The sequence below is a fragment of the Grus americana genome, chromosome 36 (assembly GCF_028858705.1).
Source record: "Grus americana isolate bGruAme1 chromosome 36, bGruAme1.mat, whole genome shotgun sequence".
NCBI lineage: Eukaryota > Metazoa > Chordata > Aves > Gruiformes > Gruidae > Grus > Grus americana.
In genome coordinates this window covers 52,822-77,765 of record NC_072887.1, presented here as the reverse complement: position 1 = coordinate 77,765, position 24,944 = coordinate 52,822, and the positions used below count along the sequence as shown (strand labels likewise).

At 60.0% G+C, this 24,944-nt stretch overlaps 1 protein-coding gene across 1 annotated transcript in view; it reads right to left on the bottom strand.

Moving 5' to 3' along the window:
* Window positions 1–672: 672 nt before the first annotated feature.
* Window positions 673–24,944, bottom strand: part of FUZ (fuzzy planar cell polarity protein) — a 26,042-nt gene continuing 1,770 nt past the window's right edge. The window contains exon 5 of the mRNA XM_054808498.1: window positions 673–916. Coding sequence (XP_054664473.1) covers window positions 673–916 — 244 coding nt within the window. The remainder of the gene's footprint in view (window positions 917–24,944) is intronic.

Below are 24,944 nucleotides of genomic sequence, written 5' to 3'. Positions count from 1 at the left end.
AGGAGGAGTTTTGCTCTGCTGGTTGTGAAATTTTTGTGTGTCAGTTATGATGTGGGTATTAGGGTTTGTCTTCCTTTTTGTGTTTGAGTTTTGTCCGGGGGGGGTGGGGGGAATTATTTTGTGTGTCCGCTGCTAGTGTTGTGTTTGTCTTCGCGTCTCTGAGTCCCTGGTGGCATTTAATGTTCTGTATTTTTTTTTGTGCTGTTTATATTCACAATGTTTGTATTAACAAGCTTAGTGTAGTCAAAATAAAATACTGGTTTAAAGAAAAAAAAACCAGAAGCAGCAGTAGAATATGTCACCTCCCTGGGAGTAGTAGTTAAAACAAAAAAAAATTAAATTTATTCATTAAAACTGAAAAAACCTACTCCCAGGGTGTGTGAAATTTTCTACTGCTGCACCAGACTTAGTATGTATAAATAAAGAATCATAGAATAATACTATATAGAATAATACTACCCTATACAATACAAAATGATACAGAAAAGTTACAGAACTCAAAATTTGCTCTTACATACCGTCCTTCCAGGACCTAAAACAACAATAGAATCAAGGGTACCCACATTAGAGAGGAACCACAACGCGTCCCATTCAGCACTCCCCTACCACTCTCTATGCTCCCCAATCCTCCAAGCCCTGCATTTTGAAAACTCGATGACCGGAAGAGCTCAACTATGGGCGGAAGTCCTCCATGGGACCAGGAAGTCCTCCAAGTCCCCCGTGAGCCTTCATCTCTATGACCGGAAGTCCTTCAACGGACTTCAGGGGTCCGCCGATTCCGACGTGAAACATTGTCCCCAGAACCCGGAATTGTCCGAAAACCCTAATAAAACCATCCCCCGCCACCGGAAGTCCTCCAGACACACCGGAAGTCCGCCCATTCCGGCTAGAAACAGCCCACCCCGTGACCGGAAGCCTGCTAAAGAACCCGGAAGTGGGCCATTTTGAAAAACCGACACTACAGGGCGGAGCCTAGGGTTACAGCTGTACTCCTAGGCGGGGCCTAGCGTCAGGGGAGGAGCCTACGGTTAGGGTTAGCGTTACAGCACCCAGTACAGTCTAGGGTTACAGGAGCTATTAGGGCTTACAGTCATGGCGGTTAGGGAGTTGGGGGTTAGGGTCATTAGGGTCAGGGTTAGGGTCGTTAGGGGTCCGGGGTTAGGGGTCTGGGGTTAGGGTTAGGGTCATTAGGGTTACGGTTAGGGTTAGGGTTAGGTGTCGCCTGGCGTTGGCGTGACGACCTGGTTCAGGAACGGCACGACGATCAACCGCGGGTCGTTCGGTCCATCAGCTCACAGACACCAATGTGGTGGACGGCAAATGGCGTTTATTGGTGGGCAACAGAGCATTATATAGCTTAGGTTTACAACATCACATCCGTCTGCTTACGTCATAAATTAAACACTATTGGCTATTAGGAGAGGGGTCTTATCTTTCCGTACAGCGCGACATCTTCCGGCCGCCGGGCCCTAACTACCTACATGCGAGCCTCCAAAACGCGTGCCTGGCCTCAAACCTCCCTTGGTGGCCCTCGCACAGCCCCATTCACATTGGGGCTGCGGGCTCGCCAAGACGAGTAAGGGCTCGGCATAGCACCTTACGTCACTCTACTCTCGGCCAAAATCAGCATTCACCCTCAAAACTCCAAACGTCGAGCCCCTGCTCCCAGGCCAAAGGTGCCAGACCCAAAACGCGTGCCTGGCCTCAAACCTCCCTTGGTGGCCCTCGCACAGCCCCATTCACCTTGGGGCTGTGGGCTCGCCGAGACGAGCAAGGGCTCGGCATAGCACCTTACGTCACTCTACCCTCGGCCAAAATCAGCATTCACCCTCAAAACTCCAAACGTCGAGCCCCTGCTCCCAGGCCAAAGGTGCCAGACCCAAAACGCGTGCCTGGCCTCAAACCTCCCTTGGTGGCTCTCGCACAGCCCCATTCACACTGGGGCTGCGGGCTCGCCGAGACGAGCAAGGCCTCGACATAGCACCTTACGTCACTCTACCCTCGGCCAAAATCAGCATTCACCCTCAAAACTCCAAACGTCGAGCCCCTGCTCCCAGGCCAAAGGTGCCAGACCCAAAACGCGTGCCTGGCCTCAAACCTCCCTTGGTGGCCCTCGCACAGCCCCATTCACCTTGGGGCTGCGGGCTCGCCGAGACGAGCAAGGGCTCGGCATAGCACCTTACGTCACTCTACCCTCGGCCAAAATCAGCATTCACCCTCAAAACTCCAAACGTCGAGCCCCTGCTCCCAGGCCAAAGGTGCCAGACCCAAAACGCGTGCCTGGCCTCAAACCTCCCTTGGTGGCCCTCGCACAGCCCCATTCACATTGGGGCTGCGGGCTCGCCGAGACGAGCAAGGCCTCGACATAGCACCTTACGTCACTCTACCCTCGGCCAAAATCAGCATTCACCCTCAAAACTCCAAACGTCGAGCCCCTGCTCCCAGGCCAAAGGTGCCAGACCCAAAACGCGTGCCTGGCCTCAAACCTCCCTTGGTGGCCCTCGCACAGCCCCATTCACATTGGGGCTGCGGGCTCGCCGAGACGAGCAAGGCCTCGACATAGCACCTTACGTCACTCTACCCTCGGCCAAAATCAGCATTCACCCTCAAAACTCCAAACGTCGAGCCCCTGCTCCCAGGCCAAAGGTGCCAGACCCAAAACGCGTGCCTGGCCTCAAACCTCCCTTGGTGGCCCTCGCACAGCCCCATTCACATTGGGGCTGCGGGCTCGCCGAGACGAGCAAGGGCTCGACATAGCACCTTACGTCACTCTACTCTCGGCCAAAATCAGCATTCACCCTCAAAACTCCAAACGTCGAGCCCCTGCTCCCAGGCCAAAGGTGCCAGACCCAAAACGCGTGCCTGGCCTCAAACCTCCCTTGGTGGCCCTCGCACAGCCCCATTCACCTTGGGGCTGCGGGCTCGCCGAGACGAGCAAGGGCTCGGCATAGCACCTTACGTCACTCTACTCTCGGCCAAAATCAGCATTCACCCTCAAAACTCCAAACGTCGAGCCCCTGCTCCCAGGCCAAAGGTGCCAGACCCAAAACGCGTGCCTGGCCTCAAACCTCCCTTGGTGGCCCTCGCACAGCCCCATTCACATTGGGGCTGCGGGCTCGCCGAGACGAGCAAGGGCTCGACATAGCACCTTATGTCACTCTACCCTCGGCCAAAATCAGCATTCACCCTCAAAACTCCAAACGTCGAGCCCCTGCTCCCAGGCCAAAGGTGCCAGACCCAAAACGCGTGCCTGGCCTCAAACCTCCCTTGGTGGCCCTCGCACAGCCCCATTCACCTTGGGGCTGCGGGCTCGCCGAGACGAGCAAGGGCTCGACATAGCACCTTACGTCACTCTACCCTCGGCCAAAATCAGCATTTACCCTCAAAACTCCAAACGTCGAGCCCCTGCTCCCAGGCCAAAGGTGCCAGACCCAAAACGCGTGCCTGGCCTCAAACCTCCCTTGGTGGCCCTCGCACAGCCCCATTCACATTGGGGCTGCGGGCTCGCCGAGATGAGCAAGGCCTCGACATAGCACCTTACGTCACTCTACCCTCGGCCAAAATCAGCATTTACCCTCAAAACTCCAAACGTCGAGCCCCTGCTCCCAGGCCAAAGGTGCCAGACCCAAAATGCATGCCTGGCCTCAAACCTCCCTTGGTGGCCCTCGCACAGCCCCATTTACCTTGGGGCTGCGGGCTCGCCGAGACGAGCAAGGGCTCGACATAGCACCTTATGTCACTCTACTCTCGGCCAAAATCACCATTCACCCTCAAAACTCCAAACGTCGAGCCCCTGCTCCCAGGCCAAAGGTGCCAGACCCAAAACGCGTGCCTGGCCTCAAACCTCCCTTGGTGGCCCTCGCACAGCCCCATTCACATTGGGGCTGCGGGCTCGCCGAGACGAGCAAGGCCTCGACATAGCACCTTACGTCACTCTACCCTCGGCCAAAATCAGCATTCACCCTCAAAACTCCAAACGTCGAGCCCCTGCTCCCAGGCCAAAGGTGCCAGACCCAAAACGCGTGCCTGGCCTCAAACCTCCCTTGGTGGCCCTCGCACAGCCCCATTCACATTGGGGCTGCGGGCTCGCCGAGACGAGCAAGGCCTCGACATAGCACCTTACGTCACTCTACTCTCGGCCAAAATCAGCATTCACCCTCAAAACTCCAAACGTCGAGCCCCTGCTCCCAGGCCAAAGGTGCCAGACCCAAAACGCGTGCCTGGCCTCAAACCTCCCTTGGTGGCCCTCGCACAGCCCCATTCACCTTGGGGCTGCGGGCTCGCCGAGACGAGCAAGGCCTCGACATAGCACCTTACGTCACTCTACTCTCGGCCAAAATCAGCATTCACCCTCAAAACTCCAAACGTCGAGCCCCTGCTCCCAGGCCAAAGGTGCCAGACCCAAAACGCGTGCCTGGCCTCAAACCTCCCTTGGTGGCCCTCGCACAGCCCCATTCACCTTGGGGCTGCGGGCTCGCCGAGACGAGCAAGGCCTCGACATAGCACCTTACGTCACTCTACCCTCGGCCAAAATCAGCATTTACCCTCAAAACTCCAAACGTCGAGCCCCTGCTCCCAGGCCAAAGGTGCCAGACCCAAAACGCGTGCCTGGCCTCAAACCTCCCTTGGTGGCCCTCGCACAGCCCCATTCACCTTGGGGCTGCGGGCTCGCCGAGATGAGCAAGGGCTCGACATAGCACCTTACGTCACTCTACCCTCGGCCAAAATCAGCATTCACCCTCAAAACTCCAAATGTCGAGCCCCTGCTCCCAGGCCAAAGGTGCCAGACCCAAAATGCATGCCTGGCCTCAAACCTCCCTTGGTGGCCCTCGCACAGCCCCATTTACCTTGGGGCTGCGGGCTCGCCGAGACGAGCAAGGGCTCGACATAGCACCTTATGTCACTCTACTCTCGGCCAAAATCAGCATTCACCCTCAAAACTCCAAACGTCGAGCCCCTGCTCCCAGGCCAAAGGTGCCAGACCCAAAACGCGTGCCTGGCCTCAAACCTCCCTTGGTGGCCCTCGCACAGCCCCATTCACCTTGGGGCTGCGGGCTCGCCGAGACGAGCAAGGCCTCGACATAGCACCTTACGTCACTCTACCCTCGGCCAAAATCAGCATTCACCCTCAAAACTCCAAACGTCGAGCCCCTGCTCCCAGGCCAAAGGTGCCAGACCCAAAACGCGTGCCTGGCCTCAAACCTCCCTTGGTGGCCCTCGCACAGCCCCATTCACATTGGGGCTGCGGGCTCGCCGAGACGAGCAAGGCCTCGACATAGCACCTTACGTCACTCTACTCTCGGCCAAAATCAGCATTCACCCTCAAAACTCCAAACGTCGAGCCCCTGCTCCCAGGCCAAAGGTGCCAGACCCAAAAACGCGTGCCTGGCCTCAAACCTCCCTTGGTGGCCCTCGCACAGCCCCATTCACCTTGGGGCTGCGGGCTCGCCGAGACGAGCAAGGCCTCGACATAGCACCTTACGTCACTCTACTCTCGGCCAAAATCAGCATTCACCCTCAAAACTCGAAACGTCGAGCCCCTGCTCCCAGGCCAAAGGTGCCAGACCCAAAACGCGTGCCTGGCCTCAAACCTCCCTTGGTGGCCCTCGCACAGCCCCATTCACCTTGGGGCTGCGGGCTCGCCGAGACGAGCAAGGCCTCGACATAGCACCTTACGTCACTCTACCCTCGGCCAAAATCACCATTCACCCTCAAAACTCCAAACGTCGAGCCCCTGCTCCCAGGCCAAAGGTGCCAGACCCAAAACGCGTGCCTGGCCTCAAACCTCCCTTGGTGGCCCTCGCACAGCCCCATTCACATTGGGGCTGCGGGCTCGCCGAGACGAGCAAGGCCTCGGCATAGCACCTTACGTCACTCTACCCTCGGCCAAAATCAGCATTCACCCTCAAAACTCCAAACGTCGAGCCCCTGCTCCCAGGCCAAAGGTGCCAGACCCAAAACGCGTGCCTGGCCTCAAACCTCCCTTGGTGGCCCTCGCACAGCCCCATTCACATTGGGGCTGCGGGCTCGCCGAGACGAGCAAGGGCTCGACATAGCACCTTACGTCACTCTACTCTCGGCCAAAATCAGCATTCACCCTCAAAACTCCAAACGTCGAGCCCCTGCTCCCAGGCCAAAGGTGCCAGACCCAAAACGCGTGCCTGGCCTCAAACCTCCCTTGGTGGCCCTCGCACAGCCCCATTCACCTTGGGGCTGCGGGCTCGCCGAGACGAGCAAGGGCTCGACATAGCACCTTACGTCACTCTACTCTCGGCCAAAATCAGCATTCACCCTCAAAACTCCAAACGTCGAGCCCCTGCTCCCAGGCCAAAGGTGCCAGACCCAAAACGCGTGCCTGGCCTCAAACCTCCCTTGGTGGCCCTCGCACAGCCCCATTCACATTGGGGCTGCGGGCTCGCCGAGACGAGCAAGGGCTCGGCATAGCACCTTACGTCACTCTACCCTCGGCCAAAATCACCATTCACCCTCAAAACTCCAAACGTCGAGCCCCTGCTCCCAGGCCAAAGGTGCCAGACCCAAAACGCGTGCCTGGCCTCAAACCTCCCTTGGTGGCCCTCGCACAGCCCCATTCACATTGGGGCTGCGGGCTCGCCGAGATGAGCAAGGCCTCGACATAGCACCTTACGTCACTCTACTCTCGGCCAAAATCAGCATTCACCCTCAAAACTCCAAATGTCGAGCCCCTGCTCCCAGGCCAAAGGTGCCAGACCCAAAACGCGTGCCTGGCCTCAAACCTCCCTTGGTGGCCCTCGCACAGCCCCATTTACATTGGGGCTGCGGGCTCGCCGAGACGAGCAAGGGCTCGACATAGCACCTTACGTCACTCTACTCTCGGCCAAAATCAGCATTCACCCTCAAAACTCCAAACGTCGAGCCCCTGCTCCCAGGCCAAAGGTGCCAGACCCAAAACGCGTGCCTGGCCTCAAACCTCCCTTGGTGGCCCTCGCACAGCCCCATTCACATTGGGGCTGCGGGCTCGCTGAGACGAGCAAGGCCTCGACATAGCACCTTACGTCACTCTACCCTCGGCCAAAATCAGCATTCACCCTCAAAACTCCAAACGTCGAGCCCCTGCTCCCAGGCCAAAGGTGCCAGACCCAAAACGCGTGCCTGGCCTCAAACCTCCCTTGGTGGCCCTCGCACAGCCCCATTCACATTGGGGCTGCGGGCTCGCCGAGACGAGCAAGGCCTCGACATAGCACCTTACGTCACTCTACCCTCGGCCAAAATCAGCATTCACCCTCAAAACTCCAAAAGTCGAGCCCCTGCTCCCAGGCCAAAGGTGCCAGACCCAAAACGCGTGCCTGGCCTCAAACCTCCCTTGGTGGCCCTCGCACAGCCCCATTCACATTGGGGCTGCGGGCTCGCCGAGACGAGCAAGGCCTCGACATAGCACCTTACGTCACTCTACCCTCGGCCAAAATCAGCATTCACCCTCAAAACTCCAAACGTCGAGCCCCTGCTCCCAGGCCAAAGGTGCCAGACCCAAAACGCGTGCCTGGCCTCAAACCTCCCTTGGTGGCCCTCGCACAGCCCCATTCACCTTGGGGCTGCGGGCTCGCCGAGACGAGCAAGGGCTCGACATAGCACCTTACGTCACTCTACTCTCGGCCAAAATCAGCATTCACCCTCAAAACTCCAAACGTCGAGCCCCTGCTCCCAGGCCAAAGGTGCCAGACCCAAAACGCGTGCCTGGCCTCAAACCTCCCTTGGTGGCCCTCGCACAGCCCCATTCACCTTGGGGCTGCGGGCTCGCCGAGACGAGCAAGGGCTCGACATAGCACCTTACGTCACTCTACCCTCGGCCAAAATCAGCATTCACCCTCAAAACTCCAAACGTCGAGCCCCTGCTCCCAGGCCAAAGGTGCCAGACCCAAAACGCGTGCCTGGCCTCAAACCTCCCTTGGTGGCCCTCGCACAGCCCCATTCACATTGGGGCTGCGGGCTCGCCGAGACGAGCAAGGCCTCGACATAGCACCTTACGTCACTCTACCCTCGGCCAAAATCAGCATTCACCCTCAAAACTCCAAACGTCGAGCCCCTGCTCCCAGGCCAAAGGTGCCAGACCCAAAACGCGTGCCTGGCCTCAAACCTCCCTTGGTGGCCCTCGCACAGCCCCATTCACCTTGGGGCTGCGGGCTCGCCGAGACGAGCAAGGGCTCGACATAGCACCTTACGTCACTCTACTCTCGGCCAAAATCAGCATTCACCCTCAAAACTCCAAACGTCGAGCCCCTGCTCCCAGGCCAAAGGTGCCAGACCCAAAACGCGTGCCTGGCCTCAAACCTCCCTTGGTGGCCCTCGCACAGCCCCATTCACCTTGGGGCTGCGGGCTCGCCGAGACGAGCAAGGCCTCGACATAGCACCTTACGTCACTCTACCCTCGGCCAAAAATCAGCATTCACCCTCAAAACTCCAAACGTCGAGCCCCTGCTCCCAGGCCAAAGGTGCCAGACCCAAAACGCGTGCCTGGCCTCAAACCTCCCTTGGTGGCCCTCGCACAGCCCCATTCACCTTGGGGCTGCGGGCTCGCCGAGACGAGCAAGGGCTCGACATAGCACCTTACGTCACTCTACTCTCGGCCAAAATCAGCATTCACCCTCAAAACTCCAAACGTCGAGCCCCTGCTCCCAGGCCAAAGGTGCCAGACCCAAAACGCGTGCCTGGCCTCAAACCTCCCTTGGTGGCCCTCGCACAGCCCCATTCACCTTGGGGCTGCGGGCTCGCCGAGACGAGCAAGGCCTCGACATAGCACCTTACGTCACTCTACCCTCGGCCAAAATCAGCATTCACCCTCAAAACTCCAAACGTCGAGCCCCTGCTCCCAGGCCAAAGGTGCCAGACCCAAAACGCGTGCCTGGCCTCAAACCTCCCTTGGTGGCCCTCGCACAGCCCCATTCACATTGGGGCTGCGGGCTCGCCGAGACGAGCAAGGCCTCGACATAGCACCTTACGTCACTCTACTCTCGGCCAAAATCAGCATTCACCCTCAAAACTCCAAACGTCGAGCCCCTGCTCCCAGGCCAAAGGTGCCAGACCCAAAACGCGTGCCTGGCCTCAAACCTCCCTTGGTGGCCCTCGCACAGCCCCATTCACCTTGGGGCTGCGGGCTCGCCGAGACGAGCAAGGCCTCGACATAGCACCTTACGTCACTCTACCCTCGGCCAAAATCAGCATTCACCCTCAAAACTCCAAACGTCGAGCCCCTGCTCCCAGGCCAAAGGTGCCAGACCCAAAACGCGTGCCTGGCCTCAAACCTCCCTTGGTGGCCCTCGCACAGCCCCATTCACATTGGGGCTGCGGGCTCGCCGAGACGAGCAAGGCCTCGGCATAGCACCTTACGTCACTCTACCCTCGGCCAAAATCAGCATTCACCCTCAAAACTCCAAACGTCGAGCCCCTGCTCCCAGGCCAAAGGTGCCAGACCCAAAACGCGTGCCTGGCCTCAAACCTCCCTTGGTGGCCCTCGCACAGCCCCATTCACATTGTGGCTGCGGGCTCGCCGAGACGAGCAAGGCCTCGACATAGCACCTTACGTCACTCTACCCTCGGCCAAAATCACCATTCACCCTCAAAACTCCAAACGTCGAGCCCTTGCTCCCAGGCCAAAGGTGCCAGACCCAAAACGCGTGCCTGGCCTCAAACCTCCCTTGGTGGCCCTCGCACAGCCCCATTCACATTGGGGCTGCGGGCTCGCCGAGACGAGACGAGCAAGGCCTCGACATAGCACCTTACGTCACTCTACTCTCGGCCAAAATCAGCATTCACCCTCAAAACTCCAAACGTCGAGCCCCTGCTCCAGGCCAAAGGTGCCAGACCCAAAACGCGTGCCTGGCCTCAAACCTCCCTTGGTGGCCCTCGCACAGCCCCATTCACATTGGGGCTGCGGGCTCGCCGAGACGAGCAAGGCCTCGGCATAGCACCTTACGTCACTCTACCCTCGGCCAAAATCAGCATTCACCCTCAAAAACTCCAAACGTCGAGCCCCTGCTCCCAGGCCAAAGGTGCCAGACCCAAAACGCGTGCCTGGCCTCAAACCTCCCTTGGTGGCCCTCGCACAGCCCCATTCACATTGGGGCTGCGGGCTCGCCGAGATGAGCAAGGCCTCGACATAGCACCTTACGTCACTCTACTCTCGGCCAAAATCACCATTCACCCTCAAAACTCCAAACGTCGAGCCCCTGCTCCCAGGCCAAAGGTGCCAGACCCAAAACGCGTGCCTGGCCTCAAACCTCCCTTGGTGGCCCTCGCACAGCCCCATTCACCTTGGGGCTGCGGGCTCGCCGAGACGAGCAAGGGCTCGACATAGCACCTTACGTCACTCTACTCTCGGCCAAAATCACCATTCACCCTCAAAACTCCAAACGTCGAGCCCCTGCTCCCAGGCCAAAGGTGCCAGACCCAAAACGGCTGCCTGGCCTCAAACCTCCCTTGGTGGCCCTCGCACAGCCCCATTCACCTTGGGGCTGCGGGCTCGCCGAGACGAGCAAGGCCTCGACATAGCACCTTACGTCACTCTACTCTCGGCCAAAAATCAGCATTCACCCTCAAAACTCCAAACGTCGAGCCCCTGCTCCAGGCCAAAGGTGCCAGACCCAAAACGCGTGCCTGGCCTCAAACCTCCCTTGGTGGCCCTCGCACAGCCCCATTCACATTGGGGCTGCGGGCTCGCCGAGACGAGCAAGGCCTCGACATAGCACCTTACGTCACTCTACCCTCGGCCAAAATCAGCATTCACCCTCAAAACTCCAAACGTCGAGCCCCTGCTCCCAGGCCAAAGGTGCCAGACCCAAAACGCGTGCCTGGCCTCAAACCTCCCTTGGTGGCCCTCGCACAGCCCCATTCACATTGGGGCTGCGGGCTCGCCGAGACGAGCAAGGCCTCGACATAGCACCTTACGTCACTCTACCCTCGGCCAAAATCAGCATTCACCCTCAAAACTCCAAACGTCGAGCCCCTGCTCCCAGGCCAAAGGTGCCAGACCCAAAACGCGTGCCTGGCCTCAAACCTCCCTTGGTGGCCCTCGCACAGCCCCATTCACATTGGGGCTGCGGGCTCGCCGAGACGAGCAAGGCCTCGACATAGCACCTTACGTCACTCTACCCTCGGCCAAAATCAGCATTCACCCTCAAAACTCCAAACGTCGAGCCCCTGCTCCCAGGCCAAAGGTGCCAGACCCAAAACGCGTGCCTGGCCTCAAACCTCCCTTGGTGGCCCTCGCACAGCCCCATTCACATTGGGGCTGCGGGCTCGCCGAGACGAGCAAGGCCTCGACATAGCACCTTACGTCACTCTACCCTCGGCCAAAATCAGCATTCACCCTCAAAACTCCAAACGTCGAGCCCCTGCTCCCAGGCCAAAGGTGCCAGACCCAAAACGCGTGCCTGGCCTCAAACCTCCCTTGGTGGCCCTCGCACAGCCCCATTCACATTGGGGCTGCGGGCTCGCCGAGACGAGCAAGGCCTCGACATAGCACCTTACGTCACTCTACCCTCGGCCAAAATCAGCATTCACCCTCAAAACTCCAAACGTCGAGCCCCTGCTCCCAGGCCAAAGGTGCCAGACCCAAAACGCGTGCCTGGCCTCAAACCTCCCTTGGTGGCCCTCGCACAGCCCCATTCACATTGGGGCTGCGGGCTCGCCGAGACGAGCAAGGCCTCGACATAGCACCTTACGTCACTCTACCCTCGGCCAAAATCAGCATTCACCCTCAAAACTCCAAACGTCGAGCCCCTGCTCCCAGGCCAAAGGTGCCAGACCCAAAACGCGTGCCTGGCCTCAAACCTCCCTTGGTGGCCCTCGCACAGCCCCATTCACATTGGGGCTGCGGGCTCGCCGAGACGAGCAAGGCCTCGACATAGCACCTTACGTCACTCTACCCTCGGCCAAAATCAGCATTCACCCTCAAAACTCCAAACGTCGAGCCCCTGCTCCCAGGCCAAAGGTGCCAGACCCAAAACGCGTGCCTGGCCTCAAACCTCCCTTGGTGGCCCTCGCACAGCCCCATTCACATTGGGGCTGCGGGCTCGCCGAGACGAGCAAGGCCTCGACATAGCACCTTACGTCACTCTACCCTCGGCCAAAATCAGCATTCACCCTCAAAACTCCAAACGTCGAGCCCCTGCTCCCAGGCCAAAGGTGCCAGACCCAAAACGCGTGCCTGGCCTCAAACCTCCCTTGGTGGCCCTCGCACAGCCCCATTCACATTGGGGCTGCGGGCTCGCCGAGACGAGCAAGGCCTCGACATAGCACCTTACGTCACTCTACCCTCGGCCAAAATCAGCATTCACCCTCAAAACTCCAAACGTCGAGCCCCTGCTCCCAGGCCAAAGGTGCCAGACCCAAAACGCGTGCCTGGCCTCAAACCTCCCTTGGTGGCCCTCGCACAGCCCCATTCACATTGGGGCTGCGGGCTCGCCGAGACGAGCAAGGCCTCGACATAGCACCTTACGTCACTCTACCCTCGGCCAAAATCAGCATTCACCCTCAAAACTCCAAACGTCGAGCCCCTGCTCCCAGGCCAAAGGTGCCAGACCCAAAACGCGTGCCTGGCCTCAAACCTCCCTTGGTGGCCCTCGCACAGCCCCATTCACATTGGGGCTGCGGGCTCGCCGAGACGAGCAAGGCCTCGACATAGCACCTTACGTCACTCTACCCTCGGCCAAAATCAGCATTCACCCTCAAAACTCCAAACGTCGAGCCCCTGCTCCCAGGCCAAAGGTGCCAGACCCAAAACGCGTGCCTGGCCTCAAACCTCCCTTGGTGGCCCTCGCACAGCCCCATTCACATTGGGGCTGCGGGCTCGCCGAGACGAGCAAGGCCTCGACATAGCACCTTACGTCACTCTACCCTCGGCCAAAATCAGCATTCACCCTCAAAACTCCAAACGTCGAGCCCCTGCTCCCAGGCCAAAGGTGCCAGACCCAAAACGCGTGCCTGGCCTCAAACCTCCCTTGGTGGCCCTCGCACAGCCCCATTCACATTGGGGCTGCGGGCTCGCCGAGACGAGCAAGGCCTCGACATAGCACCTTACGTCACTCTACCCTCGGCCAAAATCAGCATTCACCCTCAAAACTCCAAACGTCGAGCCCCTGCTCCCAGGCCAAAGGTGCCAGACCCAAAACGCGTGCCTGGCCTCAAACCTCCCTTGGTGGCCCTCGCACAGCCCCATTCACATTGGGGCTGCGGGCTCGCCGAGACGAGCAAGGCCTCGACATAGCACCTTACGTCACTCTACCCTCGGCCAAAATCAGCATTCACCCTCAAAACTCCAAACGTCGAGCCCCTGCTCCCAGGCCAAAGGTGCCAGACCCAAAACGCGTGCCTGGCCTCAAACCTCCCTTGGTGGCCCTCGCACAGCCCCATTCACATTGGGGCTGCGGGCTCGCCGAGACGAGCAAGGCCTCGACATAGCACCTTACGTCACTCTACCCTCGGCCAAAATCAGCATTCACCCTCAAAACTCCAAACGTCGAGCCCCTGCTCCCAGGCCAAAGGTGCCAGACCCAAAACGCGTGCCTGGCCTCAAACCTCCCTTGGTGGCCCTCGCACAGCCCCATTCACATTGGGGCTGCGGGCTCGCCGAGACGAGCAAGGCCTCGACATAGCACCTTACGTCACTCTACCCTCGGCCAAAATCAGCATTCACCCTCAAAACTCCAAACGTCGAGCCCCTGCTCCCAGGCCAAAGGTGCCAGACCCAAAACGCGTGCCTGGCCTCAAACCTCCCTTGGTGGCCCTCGCACAGCCCCATTCACATTGGGGCTGCGGGCTCGCCGAGACGAGCAAGGCCTCGACATAGCACCTTACGTCACTCTACCCTCGGCCAAAATCAGCATTCACCCTCAAAACTCCAAACGTCGAGCCCCTGCTCCCAGGCCAAAGGTGCCAGACCCAAAACGCGTGCCTGGCCTCAAACCTCCCTTGGTGGCCCTCGCACAGCCCCATTCACCTTGGGGCTGCGGGCTCGCCGAGACGAGCAAGGCCTCGACATAGCACCTTACGTCACTCTACCCTCGGCCAAAATCAGCATTCACCCTCAAAACTCCAAACGTCGAGCCCCTGCTCCCAGGCCAAAGGTGCCAGACCCAAAACGCGTGCCTGGCCTCAAACCTCCCTTGGTGGCCCTCGCACAGCCCCATTCACATTGGGGCTGCGGGCTCGCCGAGACGAGCAAGGCCTCGACATAGCACCTTACGTCACTCTACCCTCGGCCAAAATCAGCATTCACCCTCAAAACTCCAAACGTCGAGCCCCTGCTCCCAGGCCAAAGGTGCCAGACCCAAAACGCGTGCCTGGCCTCAAACCTCCCTTGGTGGCCCTCGCACAGCCCCATTCACATTGGGGCTGCGGGCTCGCCGAGACGAGCAAGGCCTCGACATAGCACCTTACGTCACTCTACCCTCGGCCAAAATCAGCATTCACCCTCAAAACTCCAAACGTCGAGCCCCTGCTCCCAGGCCAAAGGTGCCAGACCCAAAACGCGTGCCTGGCCTCAAACCTCCCTTGGTGGCCCTCGCACAGCCCCATTCACATTGGGGCTGCGGGCTCGCCGAGACGAGCAAGGCCTCGACATAGCACCTTACGTCACTCTACCCTCGGCCAAAATCAGCATTCACCCTCAAAACTCCAAACGTCGAGCCCCTGCTCCCAGGCCAAAGGTGCCAGACCCAAAACGCGTGCCTGGCCTCAAACCTCCCTTGGTGGCCCTCGCACAGCCCCATTCACCTTGGGGCTGCGGGCTCGCCGAGACGAGCAAGGCCTCGACATAGCACCTTACGTCACTCTACCCTCGGCCAAAATCAGCATTCACCCTCAAAACTCCAAACGTCGAGCCCCTGCTCCCAGGCCAAAGGTGCCAGACCCAAAACGCGTGCCTGGCCTCAAACCTCCCTTGGTGGCCCTCGCACAGCCCCATTCAAATTGGGGCTGCGGGCTCGCCGAGACGAGCAAGGCCTCGACATAGCACCTTACGTCACTCTACCCTCGGCCAAAATCAGCATTCACCCTCAAAACTCCAAACGTCGAGCCCCTGCTCCCAGGCCAAAGGTGCCAGACCCAAAACGCGTGCCTGGCCTCAAACCTCCCTTGGTGGCCCTCGCACAGCCCCATTCACATTGGGGCTGCGGGCTCGCCGAGACGAGCAAGGCCTCGACATAGCACCTTACGTCACTCTACCCTCGGCCAAAATCAGCATTCACCCTCAAAACTCCAAACGTCGAGCCCCTGCTCCCAGGCCAAAGGTGCCAGACCCAAAACGCGTGCCTGGCCTCAAACCTCCCTTGGTGGCCCTCGCACAGCCCCATTCACATTGGGGCTGCGGGCTCGCCGAGACGAGCAAGGCCTCGACATAGCACCTTACGTCACTCTACCCTCGGCCAAAATCAGCATTCACCCTCAAAACTCCAAACGTCGAGCCCCTGCTCCCAGGCCAAAGGTGCCAGACCCAAAACGCGTGCCTGGCCTCAAACCTCCCTTGGTGGCCCTCGCACAGCCCCATTCACATTGGGGCTGCGGGCTCGCCGAGACGAGCAAGGCCTCGACATAGCACCTTACGTCACTCTACCCTCGGCCAAAATCAGCATTCACCCTCAAAACTCCAAACGTCGAGCCCCTGCTCCCAGGCCAAAGGTGCCAGACCCAAAACGCGTGCCTGGCCTCAAACCTCCCTTGGTGGCCCTCGCACAGCCCCATTCACATTGGGTCTGCGGGCTCGCCGAGACGAGCAAGGCCTCGACATAGCACCTTACGTCACTCTACCCTCGGCCAAAATCAGCATTCACCCTCAAAACTCCAAACGTCGAGCCCCTGCTCCCAGGCCAAAGGTGCCAGACCCAAAACGCGTGCCTGGCCTCAAACCTCCCTTGGTGGCCCTCGCACAGCCCCATTCACATTGGGGCTGCGGGCTCGCCGAGACGAGCAAGGCCTCGACATAGCACCTTACGTCACTCTACCCTCGGCCAAAATCAGCATTCACCCTCAAAACTCCAAACGTCGAGCCCCTGCTCCCAGGCCAAAGGTGCCAGACCCAAAACGCGTGCCTGGCCTCAAACCTCCCTTGGTGGCCCTCGCACAGCCCCATTCACCTTGGGGCTGCGGGCTCGCCGAGACGAGCAAGGCCTCGACATAGCACCTTACGTCACTCTACCCTCGGCCAAAATCAGCATTCACCCTCAAAACTCCAGACGTCGAGCCCCTGCTCCCAGGCCAAAGGTGCCAGACCCAAAACGCGTGCCTGGCCTCAAACCTCCCTTGGTGGCCCTCGCACAGCCCCATTCACATTGGGGCTGCGGGCTCGCCGAGACGAGCAAGGCCTCGACATAGCACCTTACGTCACTCTACCCTCGGCCAAAATCAGCATTCACCCTCAAAACTCCAAACGTCGAGCCCCTGCTCCCAGGCCAAAGGTGCCAGACCCAAAACGCGTGCCTGGCCTCAAACCTCCCTTGGTGGCCCTCGCACAGCCCCATTCACATTGGGGCTGCGGGCTCGCCGAGACGAGCAAGGCCTCGACATAGCACCTTACGTCACTCTACCCTCGGCCAAAATCAGCATTCACCCTCAAAACTCCAAACGTCGAGCCCCTGCTCCCAGGCCAAAGGTGCCAGACCCAAAACGCGTGCCTGGCCTCAAACCTCCCTTGGTGGCCCTCGCACAGCCCCATTCACCTTGGGGCTGCGGGCTCGCCGAGACGAGCAAGGCCTCGACATAGCACCTTACGTCACTCTACCCTCGGCCAAAATCAGCATTCACCCTCAAAACTCCAAACGTCGAGCCCCTGCTCCCAGGCCAAAGGTGCCAGACCCAAAACGCGTGCCTGGCCTCAAACCTCCCTTGGTGGCCCTCGCACAGCCCCATTCACATTGGGGCTGCGGGCTCGCCGAGACGAGCAAGGCCTCGACATAGCACCTTACGTCACTCTACCCTCGGCCAAAATCAGCATTCACCCTCAAAACTCCAAACGTCGAGCCCCTGCTCCCAGGCCAAAGGTGCCAGACCCAAAACGCGTGCCTGGCCTCAAACCTCCCTTGGTGGCCCTCGCACAGCCCCATTCACATTGGGGCTGCGGGCTCGCCGAGACGAGCAAGGCCTCGACATAGCACCTTACGTCACTCTACCCTCGGCCAAAATCAGCATTCACCCTCAAAACTCCAAACGTCGAGCCCCTGCTCCCAGGCCAAAGGTGCCAGACCCAAAACGCGTGCCTGGCCTCAAACCTCCCTTGGTGGCCCTCGCACAGCCCCATTCACATTGGGGCTGCGGGCTCGCCGAGACGAGCAAGGCCTCGACATAGCACCTTACGTCACTCTACCCTCGGCCAAAATCAGCATTCACCCTCAAAACTCCAAACGTCGAGCCCCTGCTCCCAGGCCAAAGGTGCCAGACCCAAAACGCGTGCCTGGCCTCAAACCTCCCTTGGTGGCCCTCGCACAGCCCCATTCACCTTGGGTCTGCGGGCTCGCCGAGACGAGCAAGGCCTCGACATAGCACCTTACGTCACTCTACCCTCGGCCAAAATCAGCATTCACCCTCAAAACTCCAAACGTCGAGCCCCTGCTCCCAGGCCAAAGGTGCCAGACCCAAAACGCGTGCCTGGCCTCAAACCTCCCTTGGTGGCCCTCGCACAGCCCCATTCACCTTGGGGCTGCGGGCTCGCCGAGACGAGCAAGGCCTCGACATAGCACCTTACGTCACTCTACCCTCGGCCAAAATCAGCATTCACCCTCAAAACTCCAAACGTCGAGCCCCTGCTCCCAGGCCAAAGGTGCCAGACCCAAAACGCGTGCCTGGCCTCAAACCTCCCTTGGTGGCCCTCGCACAGCCCCATACACATTGGGGCTGCGGGCTCGCCGAGACGAGCAAGGCCTCGACATAGCACCTTACGTCACTCTACCCTCGGCCAAAATCAGCATTCACCCTCAAAACTCCAAACGTCGAGCCCCTGCTCCCAGGCCAAAGGTGCCAGACCCAAAACGCGTGCCTGGCCTCAAACCTCCCTTGGTGGCCCTCGCACAGCCCCATTCACATTGGGGCTGCGGGCTCGCCGAGACGAGCAAGGCCTCGACATAGCACCTTACGTCACTCTACCCTCGGCCAAAATCAGCATTCACCCTCAAAACTCCAAACGTCGAGCCCCTGCTCCCAGGCCAAAGGTGCCAGACCCAAAACGCGTGCCTGGCCTCAAACCTCCCTTGGTGGCCCTCGCACAGCCCCATTCACCTTGGGGCTGCGGGCTCGCCGAGACGAGCAAGGCCTCGACATAGCACCTTACGTCACTCTACCCTCGGCCAAAATCAGCATTCACCCTCAAAACTCCAAACGTCGAGCCCCTGCTCCCAGGCCAAAGGTGCCAGACCCAAAACGCGTGCCTGGCCTCAAACCTCCCTTGGTGGCCCTCGCACAGCCCCATTCACATTGGGGCTGCGGGCTCGCCGAGACGAGCAAGGCCTCGACATAGCACCTTACGTCACTCTACCCTCGGCCAAAATCAGCATTCACCCTCAAAACTCCAAACGTCGAGCCCCTGCTCCCAGGCCAAAGGTGCCAGACCCAAAACGCGTGCCTGGCCTCAAACCTCCCTTGGTGGCCCTCGCACAGCCCCATTCACATTGGGGCTGCGGGCTCGCCGAGACGAGCAAGGCCTCGACATAGCACCTTACGTCACTCTACCCTCGGCCAAAATCAGCATTCACCCTCAAAACTCCAAACGTCGAGCCCCTGCTCCCAGGCCAAAGGTGCCAGACCCAAAACGCGTGCCTGGCCTCAAACCTCCCTTGGTGGCCCTCGCACAGCCCCATTCACATTGGGGCTGCGGGCTCGCCGAGACGAGCAAGGCCTCGACATAGCACCTTACGTCACTCTACCCTCGGCCAAAATCAGCATTCACCCTCAAAACTCCAAACGTCGAGCCCCTGCTCCCAGGCCAAAGGTGCCAGACCCAAAACGCGTGCCTGGCCTCAAACCTCCCTTGGTGGCCCTCGCACAGCCCCATTCACATTGGGGCTGCGGGCTCGCCGAGACGAGCAAGGCCTCGACATAGCACCTTACGTCACTCTACCCTCGGCCAAAATCACCATTCACCCTCAAAACTCCAAACGTCGAGCCCCTGCTCCCAGGCCAAAGGTGCCAGACCCAAAACGCGTGCCTGGCCTCAAACCTCCCTTGGTGGCCCTCGCACAGCCCCATTCACATTGGGGCTGCGGGCTCGCCGAGACGAGCAAGGCCTCGACATAGCACCTTACGTCACTCTACCCTCGGCCAAAATCAGCATTCACCCTCAAAACTCCAAACGTCGAGCCCCTGCTCCCAGGCCAAAGGTGCCAGACCCAAAACGCGTGCCTGGCCTCAAACCTCCCTTGGTGGCCCTCGCACAGCCCCATTCACATTGGGGCTGCGGGCTCGCCGAGACGAGCAAGGCCTCGACATAGCACCTTACGTCACTCTACCCTCGGCCAAAATCAGCATTCACCCTCAAAACTCCAAACGTCGAGCCCCTGCTCCCAGGCCAAAGGTGCCAGACCCAAAACGCGTGCCTGGCCTCAAACCTCCCTTGGTGGCCCTCGCACAGCCCCATTCACATTGGGGCTGCGGGCTCGCCGAGACGAGCAAGGCCTCGACATAGCACCTTACGTCACTCTACCCTCGGCCAAAATCAGCATTCACCCTCAAAACTCCAAACGTCGAGCCCCTGCTCCCAGGCCAAAGGTGCCAGACCCAAAACGCGTGCCTGGCCTCAAACCTCCCTTGGTGGCCCTCGCACAGCCCCATTCACATTGGGGCTGCGGGCTCGCCGAGACGAGCAAGGCCTCGACATAGCACCTTACGTCACTCTACCCTCGGCCAAAATCAGCATTCACCCTCAAAACTCCAAACGTCGAGCCCCTGCTCCCAGGCCAAAGGTGCCAGACCCAAAACGCGTGCCTGGCCTCAAACCTCCCTTGGTGGCCCTCGCACAGCCCCATTCACATTGGGGCTGCGGGCTCGCCGAGACGAGCAAGGCCTCGACATAGCACCTTACGTCACTCTACCCTCGGCCAAAATCAGCATTCACCCTCAAAACTCCAAACGTCGAGCCCCTGCTCCCAGGCCAAAGGTGCCAGACCCAAAACGCGTGCCTGGCCTCAAACCTCCCTTGGTGGCCCTCGCACAGCCCCATTCACATTGGGGCTGCGGGCTCGCCGAGACGAGCAAGGCCTCGACATAGCACCTTACGTCACTCTACCCTCGGCCAAAATCAGCATTCACCCTCAAAACTCCAAACGTCGAGCCCCTGCTCCCAGGCCAAAGGTGCCAGACCCAAAACGCGTGCCTGGCCTCAAACCTCCCTTGGTGGCCCTCGCACAGCCCCATTCACATTGGGGCTGCGGGCTCGCCGAGACGAGCAAGGCCTCGACATAGCACCTTACGTCACTCTACCCTCGGCCAAAATCAGCATTCACCCTCAAAACTCCAAACGTCGAGCCCCTGCTCCCAGGCCAAAGGTGCCAGACCCAAAACGCGTGCCTGGCCTCAAACCTCCCTTGGTGGCCCTCGCACAGCCCCATTCACATTGGGGCTGCGGGCTCGCCGAGACGAGCAAGGCCTCGACATAGCACCTTACGTCACTCTACCCTCGGCCAAAATCAGCATTCACCCTCAAAACTCCAAACGTCGAGCCCCTGCTCCCAGGCCAAAGGTGCCAGACCCAAAACGCGTGCCTGGCCTCAAACCTCCCTTGGTGGCCCTCGCACAGCCCCATTCACATTGGGGCTGCGGGCTCGCCGAGACGAGCAAGGCCTCGACATAGCACCTTACGTCACTCTACCCTCGGCCAAAATCAGCATTCACCCTCAAAACTCCAAACGTCGAGCCCCTGCTCCCAGGCCAAAGGTGCCAGACCCAAAACGCGTGCCTGGCCTCAAACCTCCCTTGGTGGCCCTCGCACAGCCCCATTCACATTGGGGCTGCGGGCTCGCCGAGACGAGCAAGGCCTCGACATAGCACCTTACGTCACTCTACCCTCGGCCAAAATCAGCATTCACCCTCAAAACTCCAAACGTCGAGCCCCTGCTCCCAGGCCAAAGGTGCCAGACCCAAAACGCGTGCCTGGCCTCAAACCTCCCTTGGTGGCCCTCGCACAGCCCCATTCACATTGGGGCTGCGGGCTCGCCGAGACGAGCAAGGCCTCGACATAGCACCTTACGTCACTCTACCCTCGGCCAAAATCAGCATTCACCCTCAAAACTCCAAACGTCGAGCCCCTGCTCCCAGGCCAAAGGTGCCAGACCCAAAACGCGTGCCTGGCCTCAAACCTCCCTTGGTGGCCCTCGCACAGCCCCATTCACATTGGGGCTGCGGGCTCGCCGAGACGAGCAAGGCCTCGACATAGCACCTTACGTCACTCTACCCTCGGCCAAAATCAGCATTCACCCTCAAAACTCCAAACGTCGAGCCCCTGCTCCCAGGCCAAAGGTGCCAGACCCAAAACGCGTGCCTGGCCTCAAACCTCCCTTGGTGGCCCTCGCACAGCCCCATTCACATTGGGGCTGCGGGCTCGCCGAGACGAGCAAGGCCTCGACATAGCACCTTACGTCACTCTACCCTCGGCCAAAATCAGCATTCACCCTCAAAACTCCAAACGTCGAGCCCCTGCTCCCAGGCCAAAGGTGCCAGACCCAAAACGCGTGCCTGGCCTCAAACCTCCCTTGGTGGCCCTCGCACAGCCCCATTCACATTGGGGCTGCGGGCTCGCCGAGACGAGCAAGGCCTCGACATAGCACCTTACGTCACTCTACCCTCGGCCAAAATCAGCATTCACCCTCAAAACTCCAAACGTCGAGCCCCTGCTCCCAGGCCAAAGGTGCCAGACCCAAAACGCGTGCCTGGCCTCAAACCTCCCTTGGTGGCCCTCGCACAGCCCCATTCACATTGGGGCTGCGGGCTCGCCGAGACGAGCAAGGCCTCGACATAGCACCTTACGTCACTCTACCCTCGGCCAAAATCAGCATTCACCCTCAAAACTCCAAACGTCGAGCCCCTGCTCCCAGGCCAAAGGTGCCAGACCCAAAACGCGTGCCTGGCCTCAAACCTCCCTTGGTGGCCCTCGCACAGCCCCATTCACATTGGGGCTGCGGGCTCGCCGAGACGAGCAAGGCCTCGACATAGCACCTTACGTCACTCTACCCTCGGCCAAAATCAGCATTCACCCTCAAAACTCCAAACGTCGAGCCCCTGCTCCCAGGCCAAAGGTGCCAGACCCAAAACGCGTGCCTGGCCTCAAACCTCCCTTGGTGGCCCTCGCACAGCCCCATTCACATTGGGGCTGCGGGCTCGCCGAGACGAGCAAGGCCTCGACATAGCACCTTACGTCACTCTACCCTCGGCCAAAATCAGCATTCACCCTCAAAACTCCAAACGTCGAGCCCCTGCTCCCAGGCCAAAGGTGCCAGACCCAAAACGCGTGCCTGGCCTCAAACCTCCCTTGGTGGCCCTCGCACAGCCCCATTCACATTGGGGCTGCGGGCTCGCCGAGACGAGCAAGGCCTCGACATAGCACCTTACGTCACTCTACCCTCGGCCAAAATCAGCATTCACCCTCAAAACTCCAAACGTCGAGCCCCTGCTCCCAGGCCAAAGGTGCCAGACCCAAAACGCGTGCCTGGCCTCAAACCTCCCTTGGTGGCCCTCGCACAGCCCCATTCACATTGGGGCTGCGGGCTCGCCGAGACGAGCAAGGCCTCGACATAGCACCTTACGTCACTCTACCCTCGGCCAAAATCAGCATTCACCCTCAAAACTCCAAACGTCGAGCCCCTGCTCCCAGGCCAAAGGTGCCAGACCCAAAACGCGTGCCTGGCCTCAAACCTCCCTTGGTGGCCCTCGCACAGCCCCATTCACATTGGGGCTGCGGGCTCGCCGAGACGAGCAAGGCCTCGACATAGCACCTTACGTCACTCTACCTCGGCCAAAATCAGCATTCACCCTCAAAACTCCAAACGTCGAGCCCCTGCTCCCAGGCCAAAGGTGCCAGACCCAAAACGCGTGCCTGGCCTCAAACCTCCCTTGGTGGCCCTCGCACAGCCCCATTCACATTGGGGCTGCGGGCTCGCCGAGACGAGCAAGGCCTCGACATAGCACCTTACGTCACTCTACCCTCGGCCAAAATCAGCATTCACCCTCAAAACTCCAAACGTCGAGCCCCTGCTCCCAGGCCAAAGGTGCCAGACCCAAAACGCGTGCCTGGCCTCAAACCTCCCTTGGTGGCCCTCGCACAGCCCCATTCACATTGGGGCTGCGGGCTCGCCGAGACGAGCAAGGCCTCGACATAGCACCTTACGTCACTCTACCCTCGGCCAAAATCAGCATTCACCCTCAAAACTCCAAACGTCGAGCCCCTGCTCCCAGGCCAAAGGTGCCAGACCCAAAACGCGTGCCTGGCCTCAAACCTCCCTTGGTGGCCCTCGCACAGCCCCATTCACATTGGGGCTGCGGGCTCGCCGAGACGAGCAAGGCCTCGACATAGCACCTTACGTCACTCTACCCTCGGCCAAAATCAGCATTCACCCTCAAAACTCCAAACGTCGAGCCCCTGCTCCCAGGCCAAAGGTGCCAGACCCAAAACGCGTGCCTGGCCTCAAACCTCCCTTGGTGGCCCTCGCACAGCCCCATTCACATTGGGGCTGCGGGCTCGCCGAGACGAGCAAGGCCTCGACATAGCACCTTACGTCACTCTACTCTCGGCCAAAATCAGCATTCACCCTCAAAACTCCAAACGTCGAGCCCCTGCTCCCAGGCCAAAGGTGCCAGACCCAAAACGCGTGCCTGGCCTCAAACCTCCCTTGGTGGCCCTCGCACAGCCCCATTCACATTGGGGCTGCGGGCTCGCCGAGACGAGCAAGGCCTCGACATAGCACCTTACGTCACTCTACCCTCGGCCAAAATCAGCATTCACCCTCAAAACTCCAAACGTCGAGCCCCTGCTCCCAGGCCAAAGGTGCCAGACCCAAAACGCGTGCCTGGCCTCAAACCTCCCTTGGTGGCCCTCGCACAGCCCCATTCACATTGGGGCTGCGGGCTCGCCGAGACGAGCAAGGCCTCGACATAGCACCTTACGTCACTCTACCCTCGGCCAAAATCAGCATTCACCCTCAAAACTCCAAACGTCGAGCCCCTGCTCCCAGGCCAAAGGTGCCAGACCCAAAACGCGTGCCTGGCCTCAAACCTCCCTTGGTGGCCCTCGCACAGCCCCATTCACATTGGGGCTGCGGGCTCGCCGAGACGAGCAAGGCCTCGACATAGCACCTTACGTCACTCTACCCTCGGCCAAAATCAGCATTCACCCTCAAAACTCCAAACGTCGAGCCCCTGCTCCCAGGCCAAAGGTGCCAGACCCAAAACGCGTGCCTGGCCTCAAACCTCCCTTGGTGGCCCTCGCACAGCCCCATTCACCTTGGGGCTGCGGGCTCGCCGAGACGAGCAAGGCCTCGACATAGCACCTTACGTCACTCTACCCTCGGCCAAAATCAGCATTCACCCTCAAAACTCCAAACGTCGAGCCCCTGCTCCCAGGCCAAAGGTGCCAGACCCAAAACGCGTGCCTGGCCTCAAACCTCCCTTGGTGGCCCTCGCACAGCCCATTCACCTTGGGGCTGCGGGCTCGCCGAGACGAGCAAGGCCTCGACATAGCACCTTACGTCACTCTACCCTCGGCCAAAATCAGCATTCACCCTCAAAACTCCAAACGTCGAGCCCCTGCTCCCAGGCCAAAGGTGCCAGACCCAAAACGCGTGCCTGGCCTCAAACCTCCCTTGGTGGCCCTCGCACAGCCCCAAACACCTTGGGGCTGCGGGCTCGCCGAGACGAGCAAGGCCTCGACATAGCACCTTACGTCACTCTACTCTCGGCCAAAATCAGCATTCACCCTCAAAACTCCAAACGTCGAGCCC